This window comes from Pomacea canaliculata, linkage group LG6 (genome assembly GCF_003073045.1).
Source record: "Pomacea canaliculata isolate SZHN2017 linkage group LG6, ASM307304v1, whole genome shotgun sequence".
Taxonomy (NCBI): Eukaryota; Metazoa; Mollusca; class Gastropoda; order Architaenioglossa; family Ampullariidae; genus Pomacea; species Pomacea canaliculata.
The window spans coordinates 3632842-3660760 of record NC_037595.1 but is presented as its reverse complement, the minus strand read 5'-3'; the positions used below and the strand labels follow the sequence as shown (position 1 = coordinate 3660760).

Sequence of the window (27919 nt, the reverse complement as noted above, 5' to 3'; positions counted from 1 at the left end):
AAAAATCAAAATTTCTTTGCTTATGGTCAATGTGCCATGCAGCAGACGATCAAACGCTGATTTTCTCGAGTTATCTCCCTTAGATTTTTCCATATTTCTTTCGCGTCTATTTTGTAGAGTAATACATAACGTCGAATTTCTAAAGTATTCATATGTTTGTATCATTGAAAGTTAAAGTAAGTTTTTGGGTGCACTTCTCTGGACTTAACATCCGTAGCAAAACCCATACTGTGTTACAAGAGTTCACAAGAATTCGGCGAAGTGTTGAGTTTCAGTTAAAGTTTCTTGAAATTACTAATTTTTTTATTAATGAGTTATACAATAAACTGTATGGAAAATAGGAGACGATGTGGTTATAAATAACTTGTAAATGTACTGATCAATGATATAGTCAGAGACTTTAGCACAGGCAACCAGAACAAAGTACAAAGTACCCCTAGATGTAGGTCAGTAGACTGCCAAATTTTTTTTTACTGACAAACGTGGCAAGTGTGCCTGCTGTTGTTGCACGAGGGATGAGAATGGCAAAGCTTTTAACAAAGAAACATGGACTCATCACAAACTCTTTGATCAGTGCAATGTTCTTTCGTCGCTATCAACGCATGTTAACAGTGGGCATCCAGCAAAATAGTAACCCTCAAGCATCTGTCACAAGTCGCATTGCAGTAGGCCGCAGTCTCAAGAATGCATCAGAGTACGGCACTGTCTCGCCTACTCAAAATGATATGACCAAAAAGCCCAAAGTGGCGGAAATCTCACACCAAAATGCTGCAAAGGTACTAGCTAATTACGACACGATATTGCTAGACTGTGATGGTGTTTTATGGCAAACTGACCATGTGACACCCATCCAAGGAATTCCATCCGTGATTTCCATGTTGCGGGATCAAGGAAAGGAAGTTTTATTTGTAACAAACAACAGCATGCATGCAAGACATGAATATTTACAAAAGTTTCAGAGTCATGGCTTTGACGCAGCTCAAGAGGACATTTTCTGTGTTGCTTATGCTAGTGCCTTGTATCTTCAAAAAACTGTCGGTTTTCACGGAAGTGTTTACGTCATTGGCAATGAAGGAATGAGCCATGAACTGGATTTAGCTCGCATCAACCATTTTGGGACTGGTGCTGACCCCGACCCAGTGTACAACAGCATCCGTGACCTTCACGAGATTCATCTCCTTGACAACGTGGAAGCTGTTCTGGTAGGGTACGATAAACACTTCAGCCTCAACAAGCTCTTCAAGGCCTGCAGTTATCTTACCAATCACACCTGTTCTTACATAGCCACAAACAGTATAGAAAAGTCAGTCCTGCTTGCTTCCAATCGCCGGCAACCTTTGACAGGGGCCATTGTGGATGCCGTGACATCAGCAAGCAAGCGAACACCAACTGTGCTTGGTAAACCACACCCACTTCTTTTCTCTTGCATACGGGCGGCACGACCTCACGTAAACCCAGCACGTACTTTGATTATTGGTGACAGTGTACCATCAGACATGGGACTGGCAAAGGCAGCTGGCATTGATTCAGCATTGGTCCTCACAGGTGCCAGCACTCTCAGCACCTTGGGTAACTTCCCAGGACTTGAACCAGAGTTTTTCCTGCAGTCATTGACTTCTTTGATCCACTGACTGATGCTGTCATACTGATTACACATTTATCAGCATCTTTCAAAACTGATCCATAGCTAGAGCTTATGTAGCTGTATCTTTCACACTAAATGGTAAATAGAACTTTCACCTCCAAGTATGAAATGTTCACCCCTCATCCTTTTCCAGTTTTTGAACTATATACTGTATATATATATTCTTATATACATGTGTCACGGTTTATCTGAAGACAATAAATAGAAGTATGGACCAAGATACCTCTCAATCCATATAGTGGTTATGCCTATGTGCCACAGAAGTCTCCTTTCTGCATCTCTTGGGAGGTATAGGAGGTTCAGGGAAAACTTGTATTTTACATGCAAGTGAATAGTAATTCAAGTGTATGCTTTACACAAGAACTATGCATTGGTCTCTTACATACCATTTGTGATGTCTTTTTTTTAGGCATTTTCCCCATTTATTGATGGAATTATATAGTAACAGTACTGTGGCAACCATGGCCAAAATATTGGCTAGCTGTTAGCAGAACAATTCCCTTTTTTTAGGGGGGTTAGTTTAAGTAAATATTGGATAAGCATATGCCTTTGTTACAAAACTGCAAACTAAATTTTCAGCATGAAAGTTTGCATGGTTTTTAATCTACGTTGGATTCAACCATATATTCAGTATTTGATGTTGATAACATTAACTGATTAAAGTGTTTGTCATTAAACTTTTCAAGATCTAAATATGTGTAATCCAAAGTGTCCAGTGACATTCCCCTTAAAAATTTGAAATTTTATATTGATCACATCTTTTCTTTCGTCATCGAGATAAATATAATGCTGTCCAATGTTTTCTCCTTTTGCAAGTATATATAGCTTTTAATGATGGAAAGAGCATTGTATAATTGCACATAATATTATTAGGTTGGGTTGGTTTTTTTTAGAGGGTAAAAGCATGAGAGGGTTGCTGTCATAACTGTTGAAATGGCAAAAGTTTTTTGCAGGCGGAATAAGGAAAGAGCCAAAAGAAGTGCTCATTGAACACATCTTCACATGCGCAGACTGCATTGTATATCTGCATGCAAATTAAACATGCAAATTCACAAATAGAGATTTTTCTTTTATTTGAAGTTTGAGCACAATAAAGGAAAAGGCAATGTACTATTTATTTCTAGGAGGCATTTTAAGTTCATGCCTATTTGGTATGTAGGAAACAGATTTAAAGACTGAGAACTGCAGACAATATTGCAAATGTAAATAATTTAAACAGGTATAATAATCTGTTCACATTGAACTGTACATTTCATATGCATCAGCATCAACTGATCTAAACTATAAAAAGTGATCAATATTACTGCACCAAACATACATGAACACACAAGAAGAACTGTACATATAAATGCAAAATAATCAACACTGTTCTGAGCCCTTTCCCCAACCATCAGAACATACATCCTCCTCCCAATATCTTGGATAAGAACCCATTAAATCCAGTATATGAACAGAATATCTTTGGTTTTGGTCTGTTTTACAGATGAAAATCTAGAACACAACTATAACCAGTTATCCGTTCACTTGCTTTGTGGTGGCACATATCTTTCCTGGTATTCTTTGCAAATTGTTAAAAAAAAATCAGTTTGAAGCATGCTACTTGCATTTATGTGTTCTTAACTTTCTTTGATGGAAATTACAAATTTACATCCATGTTAGCTGAAAACATGCAGCCTTGTAGCTACTTGTTAAGAAATATATTAATGATATATATTAGCCTTGTTTAACCATTTTCACAGAGGACATTCAGGGAAAAAAGTGAACAAGTGTGCATGTGTTTTTTTTCATAGTCTCACATAAAACTGGTTAAATAATTTTGCATTGGTGAAATAATGTTCACTAGACTACAAAAAAAAAATTCTTAAATTTGCCAAGGGATAACAACTTTTACCACCATTCCATTCAAACACCAAGTTTAAATAACTCTATAAAAGAGATGCCTTGTAATCACCTTCATCATATTGCTGAGAAAGCATCTTTCCTGTCTAAATTTCTTGATATTACATCAGCTCATTCACAACACTGAATGTTAACACTTCTGCTATTCTTTCTCATTCTTCTGGCTTTCATCAAATATGGATTTCTTTAAAAACTAAACTTTCACTGGTGTCATTTTATAAAATTTTTGACTGAATGAAGACTGATGCAAATGTTGCAACATTCCAAGAACTATATTAGCAAAGTTATGAGCAAACTATAGAAAACAATCACAGTAAAAGAAAAACATCTCCCATGACTTTGAACTATATCGGCCAGCCTGTGAGATCATGAAATGTGATGAGGAACAGTAGCCAAAATCATTCAGAGAAAGCCTGCTTCTTTTACATTAATAAGAGAAAAATTTATCACATTTAAAAAAAAAAAGAGTTCTGAGAAATACAGCTCAAGCTCTTCTGAAAAGGAAATCAATCCCAAAAAATAGGAATATAAGCTGCTCCAAAGTTTCTTGACAGTTAATTCACTTTACCTGGGGTATCTGCATAATACAGATACTACAGAAAAGCAGGTGTTGCAAGTACATCATTGTTATAGAATGAATAAGGTTGGAGAATGAGCAGCATCAAATAGAATAAAATTCAGATTGTCTTCTCAAGACAAATGATACAACAAAACATAGTATTCCAATACAGAATGAAAACATTAGATAACACTGAAGTCAGGGTTGTGAGCAGGGTTGTGCCAAGTCACGGTGCGCCCAGTACGGACACCACCCGGAGAATGAGCAAAATGGCCGCGTGCACTGTGGGAGGAGGTGAAATGGGGAGGGAGTGGCTGCGGAGGAGAAAAGTGGGATACTCCTGTGGCATTGCTTCCAGCACCCTCTAGAAGAGGTGACCTGCGGTAAGGGGTCATGCTGTTGCCTTGCGTAAGAGCCTCTTGTTGCTTCATCCCCACAGCATTGGCAGCCCGCATCTGCTCCTCTCTCTGCTTCTGAAGTGTCTGTCGTAGGGTTCGACGTTTCTGGAAGTGAAGGAAATGAGATTCTAGTGTAAACTATTGATCTTTAAAATGATGATTCACAAATACAAAAAGAAGAAATGTATAATTACCTATTTTTAATATTATCACTATGTAATTTATAAAATGTATGTCGTAGTGTACACTAAACATCCATGCCTCTTGCATGTAGACTGGATACTGAAAGATAATACAATGTTTACAGGAAAAGGGTCACAGCATCTAAATAATTTATTAGTTATCCAATAAATGTGACTACCTTAAATTTCTGATAAATCCATCATCATCTATTTCTTTAACATTCTCATATTACACATAAAATACTGTTAGATATGAAACATCAAAACATTTTCTAGAAATAGTTATTTAAGCCCAAAAAACTAATTTTCAAATTATTTTGATTAAAGCAGAGAAACTGAGAGCTAAGTACATGTAGCTACAAACTATGTCTTAACGTAAACATGCAGATGAGCTTCATGTTACTCAGGCACTAGGAATAGTTATTATAAGCATAACTCACACTAATATATTCTTTAGACACATGCTGGTTCTAAATGCACATGCAAAGAACTTCTTGTCCTCTCACAAAGTATTTGTTAAATATTACAGGTGTGTATATATAAATAAAAAATGTTAGGCATAATTCAATTCAGAAGTATGGCCCAGTGATGTAAGAATCAGGACAACTGTATGCACAAAATCACTACTGTGTCTTTAAAATGGTTAGTAAAGCCTGTTGCACTAGTCCAATAGAAAGTGCTTGTTAAGAGTCAATACCTCTTACAGATCTTTAAATAATAAATGAAATATCTGCATCAAGATGATCCGTTACACCTCTTCTGATTTTAATGTTTTAAATAATTTGAAAATTACTGTCTCCTTCACAGTTTTACTTTTTTTTCTCTCTCTCTCTCACACACACATAGTCTCTCTCTAAATTTTCATTGCAATGTTGCCTTATCTAACAAACACTAAAATGCTCAACATAATAAGAGCTATTTATATGAAATGCAAATGGTGCATTATTAATAGTATAGAATCATGCCATAGTTTAAATAAATGGTTACTGCATCACATTTCTTGATAACATGACATTAATAACTCCATCATGCAAATATCCTGCAAAAGAACAAAAGCATTTCAACAAAAACCTTGTAATGACTAAGCCCTACACAAGTCTAAACAATGACAATAGCTATGGCAGAGTCAACAATAACATCACAACATGCCTCAAGGGCATTTGCTAACACTGTATGGACAAATGAAGAACACTTCATCCAATAGAAACTAACAAATTTTTATAGAAGAATGTATTTCATTTATGAATCCTACAAATGTATATATTTTTGTTTCTCTGCATCAGTTGGTTTTAGTGCCCATTGGCCAGACTTTTGCTTCTGGCCTCTTAGTTTTTCACTAACAACTTTTAACTTCCTGAACTGTTGGTTTTCTCCTTTTTCATCATCATGATCAAGTTTATTTACTGTAAAAAGATGGAGCAGGCAATGCTGCATCATTGAATATAAACTTGCTGATACTAAACCAGTTACTCTCCCACAAGAGAGCCACTATGTGGTCAAAACAGATGGACCTTTGTCACTCTTCCACAGAAGTGTACAATGTCATCATACTTATACAGCAGTGTAAAGTGTCCTCTTACTTTACAGAGGTTTACTGTGATAGTGACAAGGAATATTTGCATTTGGGACAGACGTTTGTGCCATCAGTAGGACCAACAAGTAGCAGATGTGTGCTTAGTTATGCAAGTGCACATGTGAGACAGTGTAAAAAAATATATATTTGTATAAATGTTGAAGTGTCAGTGTGGTGTGTCTGTAAGTGTGTGCGGGCATCATGATACAAGTTTGCTTTTTTTTCTGGTTGCTACAAGACATTTTTTCTTTCTTTTTGTAAAATGTCAACTGTTTTTTTTTTTGCAAAGCACAGAAAGCCTGGCTTTGGATGAGGTGCCATGCTAGATCAATGGTCACTGATTATTATTGCAATTTTAAATAAGCAAAAGTTATTCTGACATTCTTTCCAAAACAGATATTTAATAAACCCATCACTGTGCACCCTTCTAGCTCACTGCCATCACACTCATCATTTAAATATGTAAAAGATGTAGTGAGCACAACCATTTCAAATGCTTTGAAATACTTTCAGTTCCAGATCAGTGGTATGAAACAATATACTAAAGGTAAAGGCCTCTAATAACAAAGCTATAACTTTTTACGCATTATAGAAATCTGAAATATATTTGTTGCCACAAATGGAGTAAGATAAACTCTTCTGCAATGAGTAGACTGGAGAACTGCTAATTCAATACCTTCATTTTTTTTTTAAACTACATGGGTACAAAAGTATTAGTAACAGATCCAATGCAATAGTATTCAGTTGATGACAGTTTTGTCAACATGATTCTCTAGGATGTCATAACAATTCTGTGTACTACAGTCAGACTGTAGTCATGGGAAAGTGAATAACATGCTGAGAAACAAATTTTGCATAAAGATTTTAAAAATCTCATTTTTGCCATTATTTTGCCATTATTTTAACATTAGGGCATGTCCATGAAATCATGCCCATTTTCAAAAGCAGATTTTACATTAACAGCCCTGATTGCCAATACGATGACAATGTACATATTGATGGTAATAACATATAGTTGTAAAATTACAACATACTTAAATGCTTTTATACTAACCTTGACCACCAGTAATGTAACTATAATTTAGATCAAAAAGAAAAATCATACTTCATTGTTAGGTGTTAAATGCCTTTAATGCGCAAAGGCCATATCCCTCCACTAAGCCATAAGACAAATAATAAAAAAAAAGCTTGTTCAATACAAATGCCAGTTAAAAATGCAATTTCTTTCTCTTACCAAAGTGAATGTGATGACTGGATGAGAATGTATGGTACTATATAGCTGGTGCACATCAGCAGCACCTGATTTCTTTATGCTCACCACATTTGACTAAAAGATATAGCACTCGATCTGAGTGTGCTGGGATTTCATGACAGGAGTTCAGGAATGAAAGATGGAAAGTTATAAGACTGTCTCAATCCATGCTTATATCTGCCCTCTCCAAGTAAAACTACCTCATGCCATGCAACCCAGAAAAACAAGGCCAGTGATTACCGCTCACTGCCTGATGGCTACTTCTGGGGAATCAAGCTCTCGCAGCGAGTGAAGATATTGCCATGTCTCCCGCAGCTTCTTTCGTTTCTGAAATCATTTTCATATTGACCACCCCACCAAAGTCAGATACACAAATTAACACACAGAAAAACAAACATAAACACAACGTGCCACAATACAAAACATATTTTACTGCCCAACATTGAAACAATGCCATAATACAAATCAGCCATTGCTGGCATTTAATCTCAACATTATACTGTGTACAAAGGCAAGAGTAAATACAAGTATCACAAAGCAAAGGGATCAAACATATGAAGACATTCCATCCATTCGCAAGAGTATCTTAAAGCATTCTTCATGCACATAAGATTTTAAAAAGCAGAATCAATCATATCTGCAGTCGCCACAAACCTGCATTCACACACTCCATTACCAATCTATCCCAATCTAATCGCTCTCCTCCTCCTCCTGCCTGGGATGTATGGACACATTGACACAATACTTAAAATACAAAGGGGTCATGAAATAAACCATATAAGCAAAGCAAATTACAACAAAACATCCACCTCAAAGTGACGCGAGAAAGGAGGATAAAGCTGCATACTAACATAAGAAAAATTTGAGAGAAAAGGCCCACATAAACTGTCATCATACCTCAATGTTACCACGCCAACGGTCTGCAGCATTCCGTGCCAGTTCTAATTCCTTTTCTTTCAGACCACGGTGGCGCTTGTAGGCAATTTCGATAAAAATGAGGAGTACACCTGCTACAATTCCTCCAGCAACCATCATGAACACACCTGCAAAACAGCAGCAGGTATGAAAGTATTCACATCATGAACACACCTGCAAAACAGTAGCAGGTATGAAAGTATTTACATCACTAGTGGTAAACTCTAAACATGCAATCAACACCAACTACAGTTCTAGCATACTGATTTTCTTTTTAGAAACTTTTTAATTTATACTTTCATTATACCAATTAGATCCCACCTTGCAACTTCCATAATGTGTAGGTCAGAGAAGGGGTTTGAGGCCATAAAATATTCCCAGTGGACAATTACAATATGTTTATGACCAAAATAAATCATTCTTTTGACTTTACTTTGCATGGAAAATCATTAAATTATAAGGGTGCATTTTGGAAAATCATTCAATTATAAGGGTGTATTTTTTGGGTAGGGTTAGATGGCAAGGTATAAGCAAAAGAATGTGATAAATGTCAGCTGCAATATTTATGTTTCACACAATGTTTACACTTTCATATTTTTTTGTCCTTGCTCAAATCACTTGACTGCAGATTCTTTCCAACAGACACTCATAACCTACCCGCCATGTTTGTCAGCCCAAGAGTTGCAGGGGCTGAGTTTCCCTCTGGGCACTGAGACTTGCTGTCAACCAAAATCCAGCGATTGTCTAGTTCTTCCATGAAACCACCTGCAAATATTGGCAAATGTATACACACCTAAACACAGAATGAAGGAAAAAACTGCATGCATGCCTACATCCATCCTTGCAGAACAAAGGTCATATGTTAACTGTCGTCAGGAGCAAACATTTGAATGCCCCTCTTTGTTTTTTAGTTTGCAGCTTTAAGTCTAAAGCACCTGTTGCTTCTATTTGTATTAATATTAATGACAATTTTTATGGCACTTTGTATTTGCAGCAATAATAATAATCATCATTATTTTTATAGCACCAATGATTTCCTTAGAGCGCTTTACATGAGTGACAGACAGACCTATCCACATCAACAGAATCACTAACATCATGCATCAATATTTGCTACCTTCTTTACAACAGATCACACCTACTCTATAAATAGGTAAATACAGACAATATGTTATGCACACTCATGGTCAGGACAGGGTCACAATGAAATCTCTGTATTGAAAAAAATGTACCTCAAGTTTGGACTTAAAGGTGGTAAGAGAATCAGAGTGATGAAGGACAAGTGTAAGGATTCTGCAGAGTGATGAGAAACTGCTTTTCACAACTAATGTAGTAACACCGACACTGCACTTATTCACCTAGATCAGCGGTTCTCAACCTTTTACTTGTGATGCCCCCCTGACGAACAAAGGTACGTCCGCGCGCCCCCCTTAGCCAGCAATGTAAGCTAATTTCACTAATACCGTTATTAGAAACTGTAAAAAAATGACCACCTTAGCGTCCCCCTTGTAAGCACGTCGCGCCCCCCTTGGGTGCGCCTCACAGGTTGAGAACCACTGACCTAGATCATCAGTTTCTAATCATTTGACTTCTAGCATTATTAACTCACTCTCATGCAGCTCCAGCACAGCCAGGGAAACAGGGTGAGTCCAATGACTGTTTTTACGCAAACCAATTCCAAGACCTGAGCGACCAAACAGGTCACCAGCTGTTGTCAAATCACAATCATTTGCTGCCTCATACTCCAGACGCGGTGAGTCCCAGATGAAAGCATGCAATTCTCTATAGGAAAGGCATATAAGAATATATTTCATCCTTAAAAAGGCGTGTCTTCAATCCACACCTCCTAATTTTCATGAAGTGCCTAAACTATTATTTACTGCAAATAAAGAGAAACATAAAATTCCTGGAAAATTCTTTATTTGTAGCCATATTGCTGGTACATGGAAAAGAGGGGTTTTTTCATGAAGGATTTAAAGGTGCAGCACAAACTCTGATATCTGGCTATTTTCTAGGCTGGAACTTTTTTCTCACTTTTCCTCCATTTAAGACAATCTCTCCCCCACTCTCTCTCTTCCCCCTTATCCTTACCCTTTGCGTACAGCTTCAATGGCATCCTCAGCAGTATGGTAATTCTTATCTTCCATATTGCGGTACATGGTAGATAGTTCGACCTGGCGTTTGAAGTACATCTCCACAGCACTTCCTTTCACAGTCGCATAACGGAAATTCTCAGTTGGATTCCTCAGCTATAGCAAAGAGAATAACTCTCTGAGAAAACACTTTATATTATATTTTTAAAATAAACTGCAACCAATCATAACAGAGCATGAAAACTTTAAGAAAGCGAACCACAAATGTTTAAAGTTTTTTAATACTGTATTATATTTATATATATATATCTAAACAATTGGATTATATCCATATCAAGCAAAACTACTTCATTTTGCATCAGCTTATCAACTGACAAAAATTAAGTGGAAAACTTAACATAAAACTTCCTTCACAAATGAGGGAAATGTCCTTCACAGCACCAGTTAGAACAAGCTTATATAAGAAAATGCATCCACTATATAATTAGATGTTGCTACAGTATGAACACTTACCCTAGGATCATCAATTCCAGAAATAAGAGCTTCTGGTCTATCAAGCACGAGGAAAGCAGCGAGGTTGGCTGTGTAGGAAGCAACAATGATCATGGCAAAGCCTGCCCACACCATGCCTAGTACACGAGCACTGAAGCTACGTGGTGTCCCTGGAAAAAGTGAAGGTATAAAGATCAATGTAGACAAGTGAATGATTCTAACAGATGATCAAAATGATAAGAGGATTAACTCATAGGAGTCGCTTCATAGACCATTGTTATGAATGCATGTATCAGCGCTAAGGAATAAGGCAGTGTTACGAAGGCTGTTCCGATTTTTTTCATTTCTATTGGTAGACTAAAGGAAGCAATTGCAGATATTGCTTAAGGAATCATTTTTCTGCAGCTAGTGTTCTTGACCCCATTTAGTTGGCTGTTTTCTGGCAGTAATTTAACATTTTTTTAGAGCTAGTCACTGCCTTTCAAACATGGCGAGATCAGAGGTTTCACATTGATTTTTAGCACAAAAAAGCACTCAAACTTTATACATATACAACACTTATCTGTACATTTAGATTCTTTATATTCTGACATTTAAACTAAACTTTGGGCAAGATTTGTGTGATATGATCCAGTTTATGTGGTAACCTACTTCATGACAACCCTCTTTTCAAATCCCATTTACTTACCTTCTTGATAGCTAACTGTGACAAAAAACATGCTTGAAGAAAATTCAATTTAAAAAATTGGAATTCTACTAGTATTCATCTATTTAGAAAGACAAAAACTATATTTTTACCTTACAGGGTTATTTTTTTTAAAGTATTTTTGACAATGATATTCATGCATCCAGAGAGAGGCACAACTCTGATGAGTTCAAGAACTTGTGACAAGAGAATGATTTTTACATCATTTTGATTCTTATAGAAGCCTTTACCCATGTTTTAAAATGTTATCATTTAACAAGGCAACAAAATTTTAATTATAATCATAATAATCATAAAAGTTTCTTGAAAAAGACCATGCTAAGTTCATCCTTATTGTCCCACCTTCTCCTATACCACTGTTGAGCAGCACTCCCCATGAAAACCACATAGCTGAAGACAAATTGAGGGCATCTTCCTCTGTATCTTCCGACTTGGCCAGCTTAAAGCGCCCAAAGGGAGAAAAGCGGTCCAAAAGGTAAAGAACTAGTGCCACCACATGTACTGACAGTCCAACAAGAATCCACAAAGTGTCTTGAAAAGGTTGTAAGAATGATGCCAAACTGGAATCTTTCTGAGTCTGTAATAAAACAAAGAAAAAGAAATTGCCTGAAGAATTTATCCTTGGCTTCAGACACTCTTGATGCACTATCAAGCCACACTGTTTTGATTATTATGCATCTATTCAAGGCCACCATGAGTTTACATGCTCTTCTTTAAAGAAGTTATCATAATCTTCAATATGCTTTAGTGGGCATTAGATGATTAAAGAAGGTTGTTTTGATGTAATCCTTTGTACAGTCCATTGGAGATTTCAAACAACTCTAAAACAAATCTGGGAGAGTCTTTCTTTTCCAATTTGTTTAAATCTGAGCTCTTTCAAGCAAGCACAGAATATTTAACATCATCATCTAGATGCCATGCATTCATGAAACATAAATCTCTGGGGCATATTATTTCCCACAGAGTATGGATTGAAGCTTTAACAGGTTATACGTTTAAAAGGGGGTACTTTTCTTTCAAGCATCTTTAGCTATACTCTGCTTCCTAAAGTAGAATTAAAATATATCTTCTTGGTCATCTTCAAATTAACATCAGAACATCACATCATCTAGCTTGATCAGAATGCCCACCTTTCTCACTAAAATGTTAAGCCCCTGGTATTTAAATGGCTTGGTAAAATCAATGTATGCAGCACGCTCAGGGTTGATCGTCAGTGGAGCAACAATTAAGTCTGCCTTTCCGTCAATGAGTTCACCCATCATGCCATTCCACTGCTTGGACTCGGAGCCATTGCGCTGAGAAAGATAACTTATGTCAGAGTGAAGTTATACACCACAAACCACAAAATCTTTTTGGAATAAGACTTCAATGCTAAAGGAACATGACATTGTATTATTTGACTGAAATTCTAGTTTTAATTCCTGTATATATTCTTTCGAGAGCTTCAATCCCAAATGCTGTAGGACAAAATATAAATAAAGCTACATATAATACTAAAGTTTGTCAGGTTTTAGGAGCTGAAAAGGGTTGGTTATGTTTGGCAATGTTTTAGTGCAGATGCCATAGAACTATATTTGTTACTTTCTGCTTTATTCCTAGATTCTATTGCTGTGATTCAATCCATGCCATAGAAGTATTTGTTACTTGCTACTATTGTTACTATCTACATCATTTCTAGACTCCATTATTGCAATTCATTTCATGCTGATTATCCTGATTCTGCTCTCTGGCAACTTTTAAAAAATTCAAAATTCCACTGCATGCTTCATTTTCTCCACATCTCCAACTAAACACTCCACTAATAAAGCAGCTTTGTTGACTTCCTGTCTCAGAAAACCTTAACTATAAAGTGGCATGTCTGTGAAAGAAGATGGTCACAAGTTCAGCACCTGTCAACCTTTCTGAGCTGCTCTCAGTCTAAACTAAATCTGCTATGAGGCTTGTTCCACACAATTGACATCACTCACATGATTATTGTTTGCTTTCTTTATGGATACAAACTTTGCAATTTTTTTTTCCTTTCCACACCAGGTATTCTTCATCTATCTAAGCTTTTCAATCATCATTTAAAACACATTCTTTTTGTTGGTATTTTCATTAACCTCGCCCGTTTTTGAAGTCTTTAAATTTTATTCCTTGGTTGGTTGTTCCTCATGTGACTAGTTCTGTATGAGTTTGTGCCTATGTGTGCCTTGATTCTTAAAGGCCTTTTAAATATTCTAAGGGACCTTTTAAATCCTGTCATCATTGGAAACTATAATAGTAAAAGACTACTCTGCACCCCTATATATCAGAATGAAATCAGAATCTTCATCTGCATGCATACACGAATACAAACAAAGGTTTATATGGGAACAAATGTATAAATAAAGACATCACTATTAGCTATCCCACAATCAGTTCCTTCAGTTTTCTTTTCTACACACAACACCATTTTAAGTGATCCTTTTATCTATTTATTTTACCTTTTTTCATACACATTAAGCTTTCCATCTTAAGGCTTACCCTCTCAAAGGAGCCATAGAGACCATCGCTGCTGAGATGAATGGTGAAATTAAAGCTGACGTTGGCTGCGATGTTTTCCAGCATGTCAATACAGTAACCAGAGCAGCAGTGAGTTGTGCCTTTAGCCATTTCAAAAAGGCAAGCCAACATTTAGACATAGCACAGACTTATAAATTGTTTAGTTTAAAACATTAATAGTTTTCACTATCAGTTAAATCCTTTTACTGTTCCATACCCACCTGCTTTAGAGAAAGGGTTGCTGGATGGTCAATAACAAACTGAAAGCAGCATTTGTTTATATTATAAAGTAAAACTCCATCTGCATGACAATGGATTCAGCAATTAATGACTGAAGAAATTAATATTTTTCTCAGATAAATCAAATGGTTATTTTTTTCAGGGAAAAACAAAGATTATATAGGGAGCTATTACAGGTCTGTAATGGAAAGTGAGATGCTGGAGGTGAAATCTAAGCCTGTGATTTACAATCCTCACTGTGCTGGTGACAAGTGCTTTAGTGCTGTACCACCACATCAACCTCATACATACAGAAAGAGAAGACAGCAGCTCTGTTTAAAGAAAAAGGTGACAACTTACCACTGGTGAAGTTGTAACAGGGAAAAGAATTGCTCTTCGCATTGAGGCGCTTGCATATTCCATCAGCAGGCATTTTTTCTACATTAACAAATGGGATTTCCCCTAGCGTAACCACCTGCACGCATAGATATGAAGTATTTAAGATATTTAACAAAAATGTGAAGTAGAAGGGTTTACAACAAAGGTTAATCTGACTAAAACTCTAACCTTTCATCATCATAAACAGCTTCACTCAGAAGACTGAAAACTAGTTATATTCTTCTCTTTTTAACATGTGAGGCACAATACAAACTGCTATGCTGCATTCTTAGAAATCTTATCATTCTGATTCCCTGAAATTTCAATTCTAAATACACCTGCATAGTACACATACACAATTTAGATAAGTTTTAGGTGGGGTTTTTTTCATAAGCATTGCTTGACATAAGTACTTCCAATGAAAAAGCACTACACACACAAATTTTTAGTGGTAAAATTTCTTCAAATACATATTAGAAGACATGACTCTATGGAAATCACCCTCTAGCTACCTCAAATCCAGCTGTCCAAACCCATGGAATATGGTAGGACCCTAATTCGGCTCAGCTCCCTCCCATCCCTACCTGTCATGCTAGTCAACCTTCTACTCCAGTTTTTCCACCTGGACCGAGTCTGGAACCCACTGCAGTGAGGCAGAATAATAAGCGAACTTTGTGACATAGCATAGTAAAGCTCAAGACAGTTTACTTTTAATTTTGTTTCTAACACTCTCTTTTCTAACCATCACATACAGCACTGCTTATAAGCAAAATAAAACATTTCTTTTCAAAAAGTTTCATCCTAAGAGTTGATGCCTACAAGAAAGGTAACATTAACAATGCCTGGGCTCCATATAGTCCTCGGCAGAGTGGACACAAGAAACACACACTAGCATGGTCCCTCTACTTCTCTTTCTAAAGTAGAACCTAGCAGTTTGACAAGAGCATTTAACAAGCCGAAGTGTAAACCTTTCTGTTGCGGTTTATCTCTCACCACCTGGACACAACAACCTTGTCCTCAGTAGAAAGAGCAGCAAACTTCACAAGGAAAAGATGCAGATGCCACGTAGTGATACTGCAAACATGTTAGACATTACCGCACTTCATAGGCCTCACCCATGTTGCATGGGTTTGGACAGCTGGATTTGAGGTAGCTAGAAGGTGATTTCCATATAGTAATGTCATCTGGTGCAGCATGAAGAAGAAACACAGCCTTTCAATCTCTTTCATACCTGTATTCTACTGTTATCACACATGTACTGACCGTGAGATTGCGTTTGATACGTAAACCTTTTGGCTTTACAGTTACACCTCCTGGCCAGGTGATATTCTTTGACATACGTAGAGGTTCCTGATCAGCTCCAACCACTTGTGGAGGCTACACACACATACACCCAACGATAAAGAGGCATAAACACTTACAAACCTATTGAAAAATATACTTCAAAAATTGTAAATCAACAACAGCGTCTGCACAAAATATATGCATACAAGAAAGAACAACCTGCTTAGATATATAAAACATATAAAATATTTGTAAACTTTAGCCAAAACAGTGCCAATAGTGAAAGTACACAAAAATCTATGAAGTATTTAGAGTCTAGCAAATAAATATCCCGTTTTGTTGTTCTTACATATATTTATACCCATGCAGTCACATGCTCATATGCAGTTAGAAAGATGCAGTTAGATGCATACACACCGAGTCATGCATGCAGGCATACATCACATACATTTACTGCGAACATGTATAGTTGCATACACATACGTATACAGACCAACCACCATTCTCAACCACCCACCCACCCAAATCATAAACACATGCGCAAATGCATAAAAATACACAGCCTAATATCAGTGCACGTGAACACACAAACATCCCCTATCTCTCCTTCTCTCGACACATTCACTAACAGAAAAACTCTTCCTTTCCCAAGCTCATATTTAGAGAATTATGCCATATGATGCATAACAACAGTCATGCAACTAAACAGTTTATCAATCAATAACACTATTAACATGTGATCTGTTACACCTGCCATGGAATTAACCTTGAAATCACTTAAAACCTTAATCAAATAGTCATTTTGCTGAGTTTTTTTTTTTTAAAGGACGAAAATAAAATTAAGATAATGTTATCAAAGAACATAACAAAATGAACATTAGAAACAAAAGTCAGGCATATCAGGCAAAAGAAAAATGAAAAATGTTTCACCACCATCTGTCCAAAACAAATATTGTGTGAGAGGGGATGGTGGCAACATAACAAGTGTTTTTTTTTTTTTTTTTTTTTTTAGGCCCTTTCACCCCTCCTGGGGCATAGGCCATCGACTACAGTCTTAACTGTTGTCGATGTTTCGGTAGCATGGATTTGTTTTACGGGGTGGGGGTGCTGGCCCCACGCCCAACCCTCCTCCTTTTTCAGCCGGGCTTGGGACCGTCCTTGGCGGAGGGCGGCCAGCCCTGTAAACAGATGCCACGTGCAGAGAAAGAACAGCATGCCCGAGACGAGAAATGAACTCAGGGCAGCCAACCTTCACTGTATTGATGACAGGCGCTAACAGCGCTAACCGTTGCGCCACCGGGCCACTAACATAACAAGTGTACATGATATATTATTCTTGTTCCTATTCATCCCCAGTGGAGCATAGGGCCACAACTACACCACACCACCGGATCCAGTTCTGGGCATCCCTTTCCAGTTGGGACCATGTCATGCCAGCTGCCTCTGCCTCGGTGTGGACCAATCTCCTCCATGTCTGTCTGGGTCTCCCAAACCTGCACCTCCCCTGTGGGTTCCAGCCCAGAGCTTGTCTTGTTAAATTTTAGGCTGGCTTTTGCAAGGTGTGACCGATCCAGGCCCACTTCCGCTTCTTGGGTTGGCAGGTTTTTGGTTGGTTCTCTCCCACAGGTCTGTATTGGATATCTTCTCAGGCCATCTGATGTTGAGGATGTGAAGCAGACATCTGTTGACAAATGTCTGAATCTTGTTGGTGATGGTGTTTGTCACATGCCATGTCTCAGATCCATATAGAAGGACTGACTTTATATTTGCATTGAAGATGCGGATCTTGGTGTGTAGAGATAATGCCTTGGAGTTCCAGGTAGGTCACAGGGTGTGGAATGAAGGCCTGGCTTTATTTATTTGGCTTCTTACATTTTTATCTGCACCTCTATCTTTGCTGACAAGGTAGGTGAAACAGTCAAACTCTGTAATACATTCCCCATGTAGTTGATGTGAGGCTTCTTGCTTGCTGTTGACCCACGTGATCTATAATGAGGGATAACTCGAGAAAATCTGTTCTGCCACAAAGTGCAGTGAGAGGGGAGATAATAGGTGGCAATAGGTAACTTGGGTCTGGAGGCTTTGTTTATGGTAACATCTGACCCAGGAGCGGTTCAGCAGACTGTAGCTTGCTTTGTGGAAGCCACAGATTGTGTGCAGGTGCTCGGTAGAGCCGTTCAGCATATCCTGTTACTGGTTTTAGTTAGCATCATTAATTGGTCTTCCAGTTTGTAGCCCTTCCCATCAGGCTGTCCACTAATCTATGGGCTTTCACTTGACTGATGAGAGTAACAGCATCTGTGATAAGACTGGTTATTGCCGCCCATGCTTCTGCCTATCTGGACTACTTGATTCTTCTCTTCTGGAGCCCAGTCTCGCTGAGCCTTGACAAGGAAACTTGCCTCCATATACTCAAATTTTATATCTCCACCCATCACAGAAATTCCTGCACCTGGGAATGCGCTTTCTTACGTAAGTCTGCCTGCCACTGAAGCAAGTGGTTACACTCCATAAGGAGGCCCTATCCTTTGCACACAGCTTTGCGACAGCCTAGGAATGATTGTGCCTGCTGAGTCTTCTGAAATCAGCAGCGGATCTTCTCCCTTTGGGGTGGCTCTGAATGAGACCCCTACAAATGTATGTCCTTTAGTTCTGGTCTTCTAGAGGACCTAGTTCCAGTTACACCACAGGCCACCCACCATCTGCAGCGCTGGCTACAGATGGGCATCCCATTGCAAGAAGAACTGACTACACTCAGTCTCTGCACCAACGCAAGCCCGACACGTTTGTGTCGCCTGTGCCATATCCTCAAGAGTGGGTGGTAGATGCTCCTTATGCTGGGATGGGATGTTGGTTTATGCTTTCCCACCTGTGATTCTTCTGCCTCACATTCAGTTTTTGGACTCAAAGTTGCTCGTAGACCCGGTCAGATGGGAGAAAGCATGGATGTTAGATCTGCAAGAGATGGCTCTTGATGTGTCACGGGCACTGCCTCCTCTTCTACAACTGCTCAAGCAATCCAGGCTCACACTTTTCACCCAGCACTGGAGAAGCTGAACCTTTACATTTGAGTCTTGTCCAGGTGGCCCTTGCCAGAAAGAACTTCTCTGGTGAGGCAGTGAACACAATTGCAACCATCCACTGGCTCTCCACTTCTTTTGCTGATTAACCCAACCTTCTTGGTAAAGAATCGTTTACCTTTGGTTCTTCAGCAGCCGCTTGTACAATAGAATGGTGCTTGATGCTTGCAAGCTTGATGCTTGTCCACTTTTTTTATGATGTAAGCTAAAGCGCAAATCAGAAAGCTGTAAAACAGGTTCCTGCAAGTGTTTATACAAACTTTAGCTTAGATCTAATCTCCTTAGCAAGTGTTAAAATCTGGTCACTACAGTTTTTTCCATCCCTTGTGAAATTTTATGTAGCTCTGACTGCACATTTAATCCAGTTTTCCTGAAATGGAGAAAATAAGAATGCAGGAAAAAAAAAAAATTTCACAAAAGCCCAATACTCTCTTCACAGCTACTTTAGGGTCACCCTGGAACTGTGGTCAGCCTCACAGAATCCCTCACATGCAAACACCGTGACATGCTGAGAATCATATGCCATCCTGACCTTCACACTGCTAACCTGAATGCCACCATACAGTCCTACGGCAACCTGCCGCCTGCTTGTGTTCATGTTCATAATTTCATACATGGCATCCAATCGGTCCCCCAGCTCTGTAAAGCTGAGCTGCCCTGTCTGTCCTGACATTTTGGTACTCTTCAGTGCCCTGAGACAGCATAAAGACAAAAATGACACATTGCCTGAAGATAAATATTTAACATCCCTTAGTAAAATATTACAGAGGTGGGTAAGTTAGCTCAGGCTATTGGGTATGTATATTGGGGCTTGTACTCATGAAGCACATTTACCTAGCCAGTTGGTGTTAGCTAACCTGGGCTGGATAAATTGACTACGTGCAGATAATGGCTAAAATCTTGCATTCGTGGACTCAAAGTAGGCCTATCCAAATCATTTTATCAGCCAATAATTTTTAAAAGGGCGCATCCTGATAACTTTCTCCCATATAGGGTGAATATGATGGTGATAGGGACTGATTGAGCTCAATAGAAAGGAAAGAACTGTTTGGCATATCAATACTTTAATTCAATACAATTTTATTAATTGACAAGGGCAGTTCCAGATAGTACTCGTACTAACATTATATAGAGATAAAGACATACATATTCATGTTGAAATAATTTCTCTCTCATACACACACATATTCCCAGAAACAATAGATATAGTTGGTGACATTAGGTCACCTTAGGCTGGTACAGGATCATGGCCATCTGTTTTCGAAAAAAAATAAATCCATACTTCTGTTGTCTAAGACTTACTCCAGCATCATCATTTAATCATGAATGAATAAATTTGACTTTCTGTAGCTTTTTTTTTTTTTTTGCTTTTTTTTTTCCTAAGGACTCTTTCTTCAAAAGGAAAGAATGAGTGATGAGGACAATTAGTTTTTAATATATTAGCTGATATAAACCAACCAGTGAAATATATGTGTGGGTGTTAGAGATACAGTATAGGAATGTGTGTGAATATCTGTAGATATATAAAAATATATTTTTTGAATATCTCAACACCCCTTGGATGGTGACAGATTAATAAAGAATCTTGAATTTGAAGTTGTTAGGTTTTCTGCATTGGATGGACGCGTCCGTTTAGGATCGAATTACACGCTTCCCATCCCAAAGTCTCACTTCCCTATCGGGGCCGTTCAAATGCCCAAAGCCCTTGCACGCTGGGTTACCCTTTGAATGAAACATGTGTAATCACGCCCTGTTTAGGAAATCTCAACATACTAATTCGTTAACTTCCCCTAGTTGGGGGCTCATGAATCAGGCATTTGTTTACCTGTCAAGTTTACTTAACCAGCTAGTTGCCTGCCCAAGTTAAAATAATTTTACCCATTACCCATTATCCCAAGCTGCCAAAATATTTTTGAATTTTCATCAGATTTTCTGGAATGAAATTATACCTAAAAGATCACCAGCAAATGTACTAATTTATAAATATCAAAATGAGTCTACATGATCCAACTCAAAAAAAAAAAAAAAGGTTACATAGTTTATATAATGACGCAAGGCCATTGTCATACATCTGATATCCTAAGATTAGATGCGACAGTTAAGGACAAGGACCTTCCATGTTCTTGTTGCATTTGCTGGCATGTTATTTTCGACAAGCCAGGTTTTGCTGCACTAACAGCCACATGATTTGCCTATCATGGTAGTTTAGTTTTTGCTTTTGTTTGTACATTTTGGCATTGCATCACTGACCAGTTAAAACATGGAAATAACCCTCCACAACTGAACCAAATTTGACCCCTATTGTGGTTTGGATCTGAAGTTCTGAGCATTTTAAGATTGAAGATTAAATTAAACTACCTTAACTTTGAAAAAAAATCTCCTTTGTTAATTATTTCCACAAGTCCTTGTCATGATTACTGTTCAGTTTATTTACTAAACAGACACTATACTGTTTATGTAGGCGGCCCGGTGGCGCAACGGTTAGCGCTGTTAGCGCCTGTCACCAATACGGTGAAGGTTGGCTGCCCTGAGTTCATTTCTCGTCTCGGGCATGCTGTTCTTTCTCTGCACGTGGCATCTGTTTACAGGGCTGGCTGCCCTCCGCCAAGGACGGTGCCAAGCCTTGCTGAAAAAGGAGGAGGGTTGGGCGTGGGGCTAGCACCCCCACCCCTTAAAAACAAATCCTTGCTACCAAAACATCAACAACAGTTAAGGCTGTAGTCGATGGCCTATGCCCCAGGAGGGGCGAAGGGCCTAAAAAAAAACAAAAAAAAAACTGTTTATGTCCTTTCTCAACCAATTTGTAAGACAGAATTCAATGTAAGATTAAAATCTCACCATAATACCCCATAGTGTGGTGGTTAAAGCACTTGCCAATCACCCTAAGGTGTCTTGGGTTCACCTAAAGTCACTCCTGCCAAGAGAACTAAAAGGTCCTGGGTTCACATCTCATTTTGGGACACTCTGTATGCGACACCTGTCCATAGGACTAGTCATCAGGTTTTTTTCTTTGGGTAACTTTCCACCTCATCTTGACCCACTCTGCCCTTGTGTTTACTGACTTACGCTAGAATCACTTCTCCACTTTGCCAGTTGTCCAAATCGGAGCATTTGGAAGGTGGTGGTGAGTCCAATGCAGAGGGAGACACACGAGTAAAGGCATCAAAGACGATGTCCACTGCATCACTGATGTGCTTCTCCTCATCAGTACCATTTACCAGATGCAAACCTAGCACACCTGCATAGACAAATATCAATGAGATAAAGTAAAGGCATCCTAAAACATTTAAAAGACCACCAATAACACATCTTTCTACCTCTTTATTGCACTGAAGATGTTCACTTTTATGAAGCTACTTGTATGCAGATGTTCTTCTCTTTCTCTATCTCTCTCTCTCACATACACACATAGAAAACACAAAATGACACAATAAACTTTTAAAATGTTATATTAGCATCAACACGTCTAGAAAAAAAATTGAAGGAAAATTTCCAGCAAAGTCAGGTGAGATAAACAAGAAGTGTCACAAGATGGAATTTACCAATAGGTGTAGTAGCAGCATTAAAAGCCCTTTCTGAAACAATCCAGGCAAAGTCTTCAGCCATTAAGCCACAGGATTCAGCATCAGAAAACAACACCTCAGCATCGTCTGTGCTGCAGTACAAACAGCATACATGATAAACTGGATTAGATTTTGCATAAAAGAGCATCTTGTACTGTGCTCAGCCCAAATACTTAAAGAATAAAAATAAAATTCAATCTGGTAGCTCAAAGTTGATTTAAGGAATGGCTGCTGGCATCACCAATCAAGTAGCTTCTGTAGAAAGCAGTGGAGTCACTAAATTTTAAACACTGGTGCAGGCTGTTTCTCAAAATACAGATAGTACTGAAACGTGTTCTTCCACCCTGTAATCACTGTAGCCCTTATTGTAATCAGTGGTGTAAATGGCATATGAATACACATCACTAAGGTAAGCTAAATGTCATCCCCTAACCTTTTCATGTTGTTAGAGGGTGAGGTGTTAGAGACCTCACTTTTCTCATGGCAAGGTTTACATGAGGACAGTGCCCATCTCCTCTCCCTCCCTGCCTTACCTTCTCCATCTATGGAGTCAGGTACCCATTCCTGCCAGCTAGGGGAAGTTTGCTGCGCAAATCCGGTATTGAACCAGCATGCTCTCAGTTCAGAATCCAGCACTATAACCACTTGGCGATCCATTTTCCCTACACCGCTTTAACATCAGTATCATTAACGTGATGCTGTAAAGGGTGAGGGCTAGGTGAAAAAAAAGCATGCTTTTCTTACTCTACCATCCTCATAAATAAATAAAAAATTGTCATTGATATTGCATTATTACTGACAGCAGACACTCACGCGGCAGTCAGCAGAATGACTCGAGCCTCGAGATTGTGTATCTGCACCAGGTCTTCTGTGTAGTTAGTTTGTCCTGGCATATACTTTATGGTCCGATCAATCTATATATGTAACAAAATGGAAGTTTAAAGGCTCAGTGGTTTTAAAAAAAAAAGGATAAAGGCATAGTCTATAGGAATTTCATTTACTCATACAATTAAAAACAGAAATACAAATACTCTGTAAAATAGTGAATGAGATCTTGATAATCATTCCTTTAATACCCATCAAGAAAAATGCCTCAATGTTGATGCATCTGTCCACAAAAGACAGGTCAATTTATGATTTTAAAATAATAAACTATAATAGTAAATTTATCCCCCAAAACACACTTTTAAACAATTTCAGCACAAATTGAGATCCCTAATTTATTTCATTTTTTAGACATATATAATGTAACAAAAAAAATTTTCGGCTCAATCAGAAAAATATCCCAACAGGAAAACATACCTAAAATGCAAAGCATTGTAATTTAACACATCATCAGCTTGAGTGATTACTGGTTTTACAAAAATAGTCAAATAATGATTCATTTCCATCACCACAATATTTATGGAGATCTTCAAATTCTTCTTAGCTGAAAACTAGAAATAAACAATTTTCTTGCATTTTATTTTTCCTTTTACATGAAACAGCTAGATTTCAAGGTAACTGTAAAAACTTGTGTAGAGAGAGGAGTACAGAAGCTTACTGTAAAAATTTGTGAAGAGAGAGGAGTACAAACGCTTTTCTCTTACAGATGGAATGTTATTATAAAATGAAAATTCAAATTCATCACAATCCTCCCCTCTGCCACCTTCCCCAACTTCCAGGAAACTTATTGTAAACAGTGTAGCCCTTGACTTTCAAGTCTTGACATATGAACATATGAATCATGCTGGTATTTACCAATAATTGCAGGCTAAGCACAGCAGTTTCTCTATATGTGACACCTGTTCAGCGGACTGGCAGTTGGTTTTCTATGGGTACTCAAATTTCCTTCCCTTTTTCTCTCCCCTTATAATGCAAATTCACTTTGTTACCAAACTGATCAACCAACCAAGAGCACAGCAATTCTGATCCACAATTCTATTACCACCTGGTTTATAGAAATTAAAATCCATTTTTTAACTCTGTTCTCTGTCATAACATCTGAGGCATTTATGACCAAATTGAACTCTTACCTTAATCTCCTTGGGTTCTGCCAGGGTCTGGAAACGGCTCAGAATTGCCCTTCCTTCTTCATCTGCACTGTAGACAAAAATCACGCGGTACCACCCAAGTTGTTCCAGCATGGCCACCCAAACATCTGCCTGATGGGAGTATGGTGGCACCGTCCTCAGAAACATTTTGTGCACATTCTGTTTGACATTCACCAAACAAAATTTCAGCAGTGGTCCTAAAGACATTCATAAACAATCACATTATGTTGGTACTACAAATAAGATATATGGCAATGTTTTTTGGCATATCTATTTGTATAACTATCTACAAGATGTACACTACAAACTCATCAATGTATATAAATATAGCATTCTGCAGAAGTTTGGTAATATATCTCCATTAATATATTTGTAAAAAAAAATGAAAGAAATTAATCCAGCTATCAAGTGTTGATCCATAAAATGCTATAGGTTTCCTGATGCTCAGTTAAAACTGTTGGGGTTTTGTAAAACACCTTCCCTCCACTCACTAAAAGAAAAGCATATTAACATATTCACATAACACAGATATAATGATAATGCAAGACCACAACACCAACAGAACAATGGACTAACTAAAAAGTAATAAATGCATACAGTTTAGAAAAAAATCACTCACTATGTCAGAAAATGCACTATCACGCGCTGAGATCCCAATGACTGGGATGTTGTAGTAGCCACAGGTATAGGAAACTGAAATTGGTGCTTGAAAGCTCGAGTTCGGATGAGACACCACCACAGTAAAAACTTGTTCTGCCAGTAACTTGTCACATACATCCAGGGCTGAGCGAATAGGGTTCCCATCCATTAAAATCGATGTTGAATTAAACTGAAGACTGTTCTGCAATTGAGGCCGTCGATTCAAAGCCTCAACAGCAAGTTTGAACTGGTGCTGATAGCGCTCAGAACTGAGTGAGGCACCAATTGTCACAACCTTTGGTTCAGCTGAAACTGACATCAGCAGCAGCAGAACTACTGCAAGCATACTTTTCAAAATATCTGCATATGTTTTGACAGCAGTGTGTTCAGTTGCCATGGTGAACCACTGCCTCACCATACTGGCCACTTATTCAAGCCCTAATGCAATGATGAAGATGAGCCTAAGTGTGACTGTGCATTGGTTGGTGCCTTCCTGTTGTCATCCTATTCATTCGGAATTTAAACCTGTAAAAAAATGACCAAATATAGATATATCTAACATTTTCATAAGTCCACATGCAGGCATACATATGTGCATATGCACACATACACAAACACATGAACAAATGCACAAAAGCACTTACACATGTAAACACCAAAACACTGTGATTAATGAAAATGACAGACAATGAAATAATAACCTTAATTATTTATGTAAGGCAACAACAGCTACTACAGCATCCATTGTTAAAAGCAATCACACTATATCTTCTTCCTTAAACAATATATATAAAGTGATCTGGATGGTAGAAATGCACACATTCTCTACTTTTAATGTTTTGACTGTTTGTGGCAAATGGTTAAATCACTACATATTCATAAAAAGGTGCTATCACAATGGTCTCGATCGACTATAGCTGTTTACACAACAAAATTGTTCTTTAGCTCAACCAAATGTTTCTTTTCGATCAACAATCAGTAACTGTTGATCCCTATAATGTGTAACACAGGTGCTTCTGTATCAAAATGTGTAACTATCGAAAATTTTACTGATCCTCAAAGCAACAGGTTAACTTCCACTGGGTTTACTTCGACGTTTTAGCGAAGAACATTTTCATCTTCCAAACTGCAGCCTGTTTTACTTATTCTTATCCCTGCATACATCCCCCAATGCATAATTATCCATCACATCCAAATAAGTATTCAGTTCATCCAATAAAACTCCTTTATTTTCACTTATTCTGTTCAGATCGCTCTTTTTTAAGAGAACCCCGCCATCAAGCGTCGATGGTGTTGATGCCGACGCTGTAATTTCTCTTCTACACCGTGTGAGTTTTATTAAAGATGTTAATCAACGTCCCAACAGTACAAAGTCGATCCTGTGTATAACATGTACAACTCACCTCTCGCAGAGTCTGCAGCAACATGGCAGCACTGAGTGTAATTGCAGGAGCCTGTCGGTCGTCTGCTTCGTCTGCGCCACTGACGCAGCGCGTGTTGCGCGTGCCGATCGATCGACGTCAACTAATGGTCTCGGGGGCTCTGCTGGGGATGGTGCTTGAGCATCAGTATTTTAGTTTCGCTTGCAGGTGTGCATGTGCGAGTGCAATAAACGTCCAGATTATTTTTTTTTTTTTTTTTACTATTTTCTTTTCAAGCTTTGACAACAGCATTATTCTCTTTGGTTCTGATGTTCATACGAGTTACTGCCCAGACGTGAATCTTATCAACCAGGACCGCGGCACTGGATTATTGACCTTCACGATCTCTCACACACAATTTTACAAACGCTTTTTTATATTAGCAGGTTTCTTTGAAGCCATTCCACTAAACGGGGTTTCATTATATATAAAATGGCAGCATTAGCCTCTTATGATGTGTCTGCGACTGTATGGAAAGATCGTACATCCCAGAGGCTATTGCCAGGGCCGCCGAGAGCCCGTTCGGCCTTGGGGCAGACGACCTCTCCGGGCCCCTTGTAATCGTAAATTATTTTTCTCAGTATATAATAACATGCTTACAATTCGATTGTGAACATCTACATTTCATTCAGTAACGTAATATAGACTGCAAAACATTAGGACGAGTGCTCTAGGATCCACATCACTACTTGAACAGAGTAGTTTACATGTCAGTGGTTAGTAAATGAAGAAAAATGACTGTAAAGGGTCAACTTATAGTACCCCGATCCATAGAAAAAAAAATCTCCAGGCCTGCAAATAGTATCATGCAGACCTGAAACTCAACATCTGCATGTGAAATGATTGGGTGTTCTTTCCTTAGACCTTTCTTTTTTTTTAAAAAAAGGAAAAAAATCCATTGACCAATGCCGGGCCCCCTTCGCAGCCCGGGCACTGCATCCCACCCCAACACCTGTCGTCAGGCATGGCTATTCCTTAGCTTTTGATCTCTATGACCTTTGTGTGGCTAGAATTTCGGGTTCGCTAGAAACAAGATGTTGCTACATGGTGCAGGAGCAGGATTTT

General features: G+C 38.2%; 2 protein-coding genes across 4 annotated transcripts; one reads left to right on the top strand and one right to left on the bottom strand.

The window, feature by feature from the left end:
- Positions 1–61: 61 nt before the first annotated feature.
- LOC112565912 (glycerol-3-phosphate phosphatase-like) lies at positions 62–2701 on the top strand. Its single transcript, XM_025241796.1, has one exon. The coding sequence runs from the start codon at positions 516–518 to the stop codon at positions 1629–1631; it is 1116 nt and encodes a 371-aa protein (XP_025097581.1). The 5' UTR covers positions 62–515; the 3' UTR covers positions 1632–2701.
- Positions 2702–27265, bottom strand: LOC112565911 (glutamate receptor ionotropic, NMDA 1-like). Of its 3 annotated transcripts, XM_025241795.1 has the most exons (19): positions 26837–27264; positions 25414–25958; positions 24777–24953; positions 23575–23675; positions 22741–22853; positions 22265–22436; positions 19731–19890; positions 16098–16211; positions 14817–14931; positions 14220–14338; positions 12845–13009; positions 12057–12291; positions 11030–11178; positions 10515–10672; positions 10033–10205; positions 9081–9188; positions 8406–8551; positions 7749–7835; positions 4469–4606 (listed from the first exon to the last, which is right to left on the bottom strand). In XM_025241795.1, exons 2-18 carry the CDS (start codon positions 25849–25851, stop codon positions 7752–7754), a joined length of 2727 nt encoding a protein of 908 aa, XP_025097580.1. In that variant the 5' UTR covers positions 25852–25958; positions 26837–27264; the 3' UTR covers positions 4469–4606; positions 7749–7751. The 3 variants fall into 3 exon arrangements, with proteins under 3 accessions (XP_025097579.1, XP_025097578.1, XP_025097580.1); XM_025241794.1 differs by lacking the exon at positions 7749–7835 and having other exon boundaries at positions 2702–4606; positions 19746–19890; positions 26837–27265; XM_025241793.1 differs by lacking the exon at positions 7749–7835 and having other exon boundaries at positions 2702–4606.
- Between the last annotated feature and the right edge of the window lie 654 nt (positions 27266–27919).

Coding starts and splice junctions, on each gene's coding strand:
- LOC112565912 (XM_025241796.1), top strand. CDS start 516: ATGAGAATGGCAAAGCTTTTAACAAAGAAACATGGACTCATCACAAAC.
- LOC112565911 (XM_025241793.1), bottom strand. CDS start 25,851: ATGGTGAGGCAGTGGTTCACCATGGCAACTGAACACACTGCTGTCAAA. Junction 14,932..16,097: donor GTATCAAACGCAATCTCACG/GTCAGTACATGT, acceptor CTATGCGTGCAG/GTGGTTACGCTAGGGGAAAT. Junction 9,189..10,032: donor TGTGCTGGAGCTGCATGAGA/GTGAGTTAATAA, acceptor CAATATTTGCAG/GTGGTTTCATGGAAGAACTA.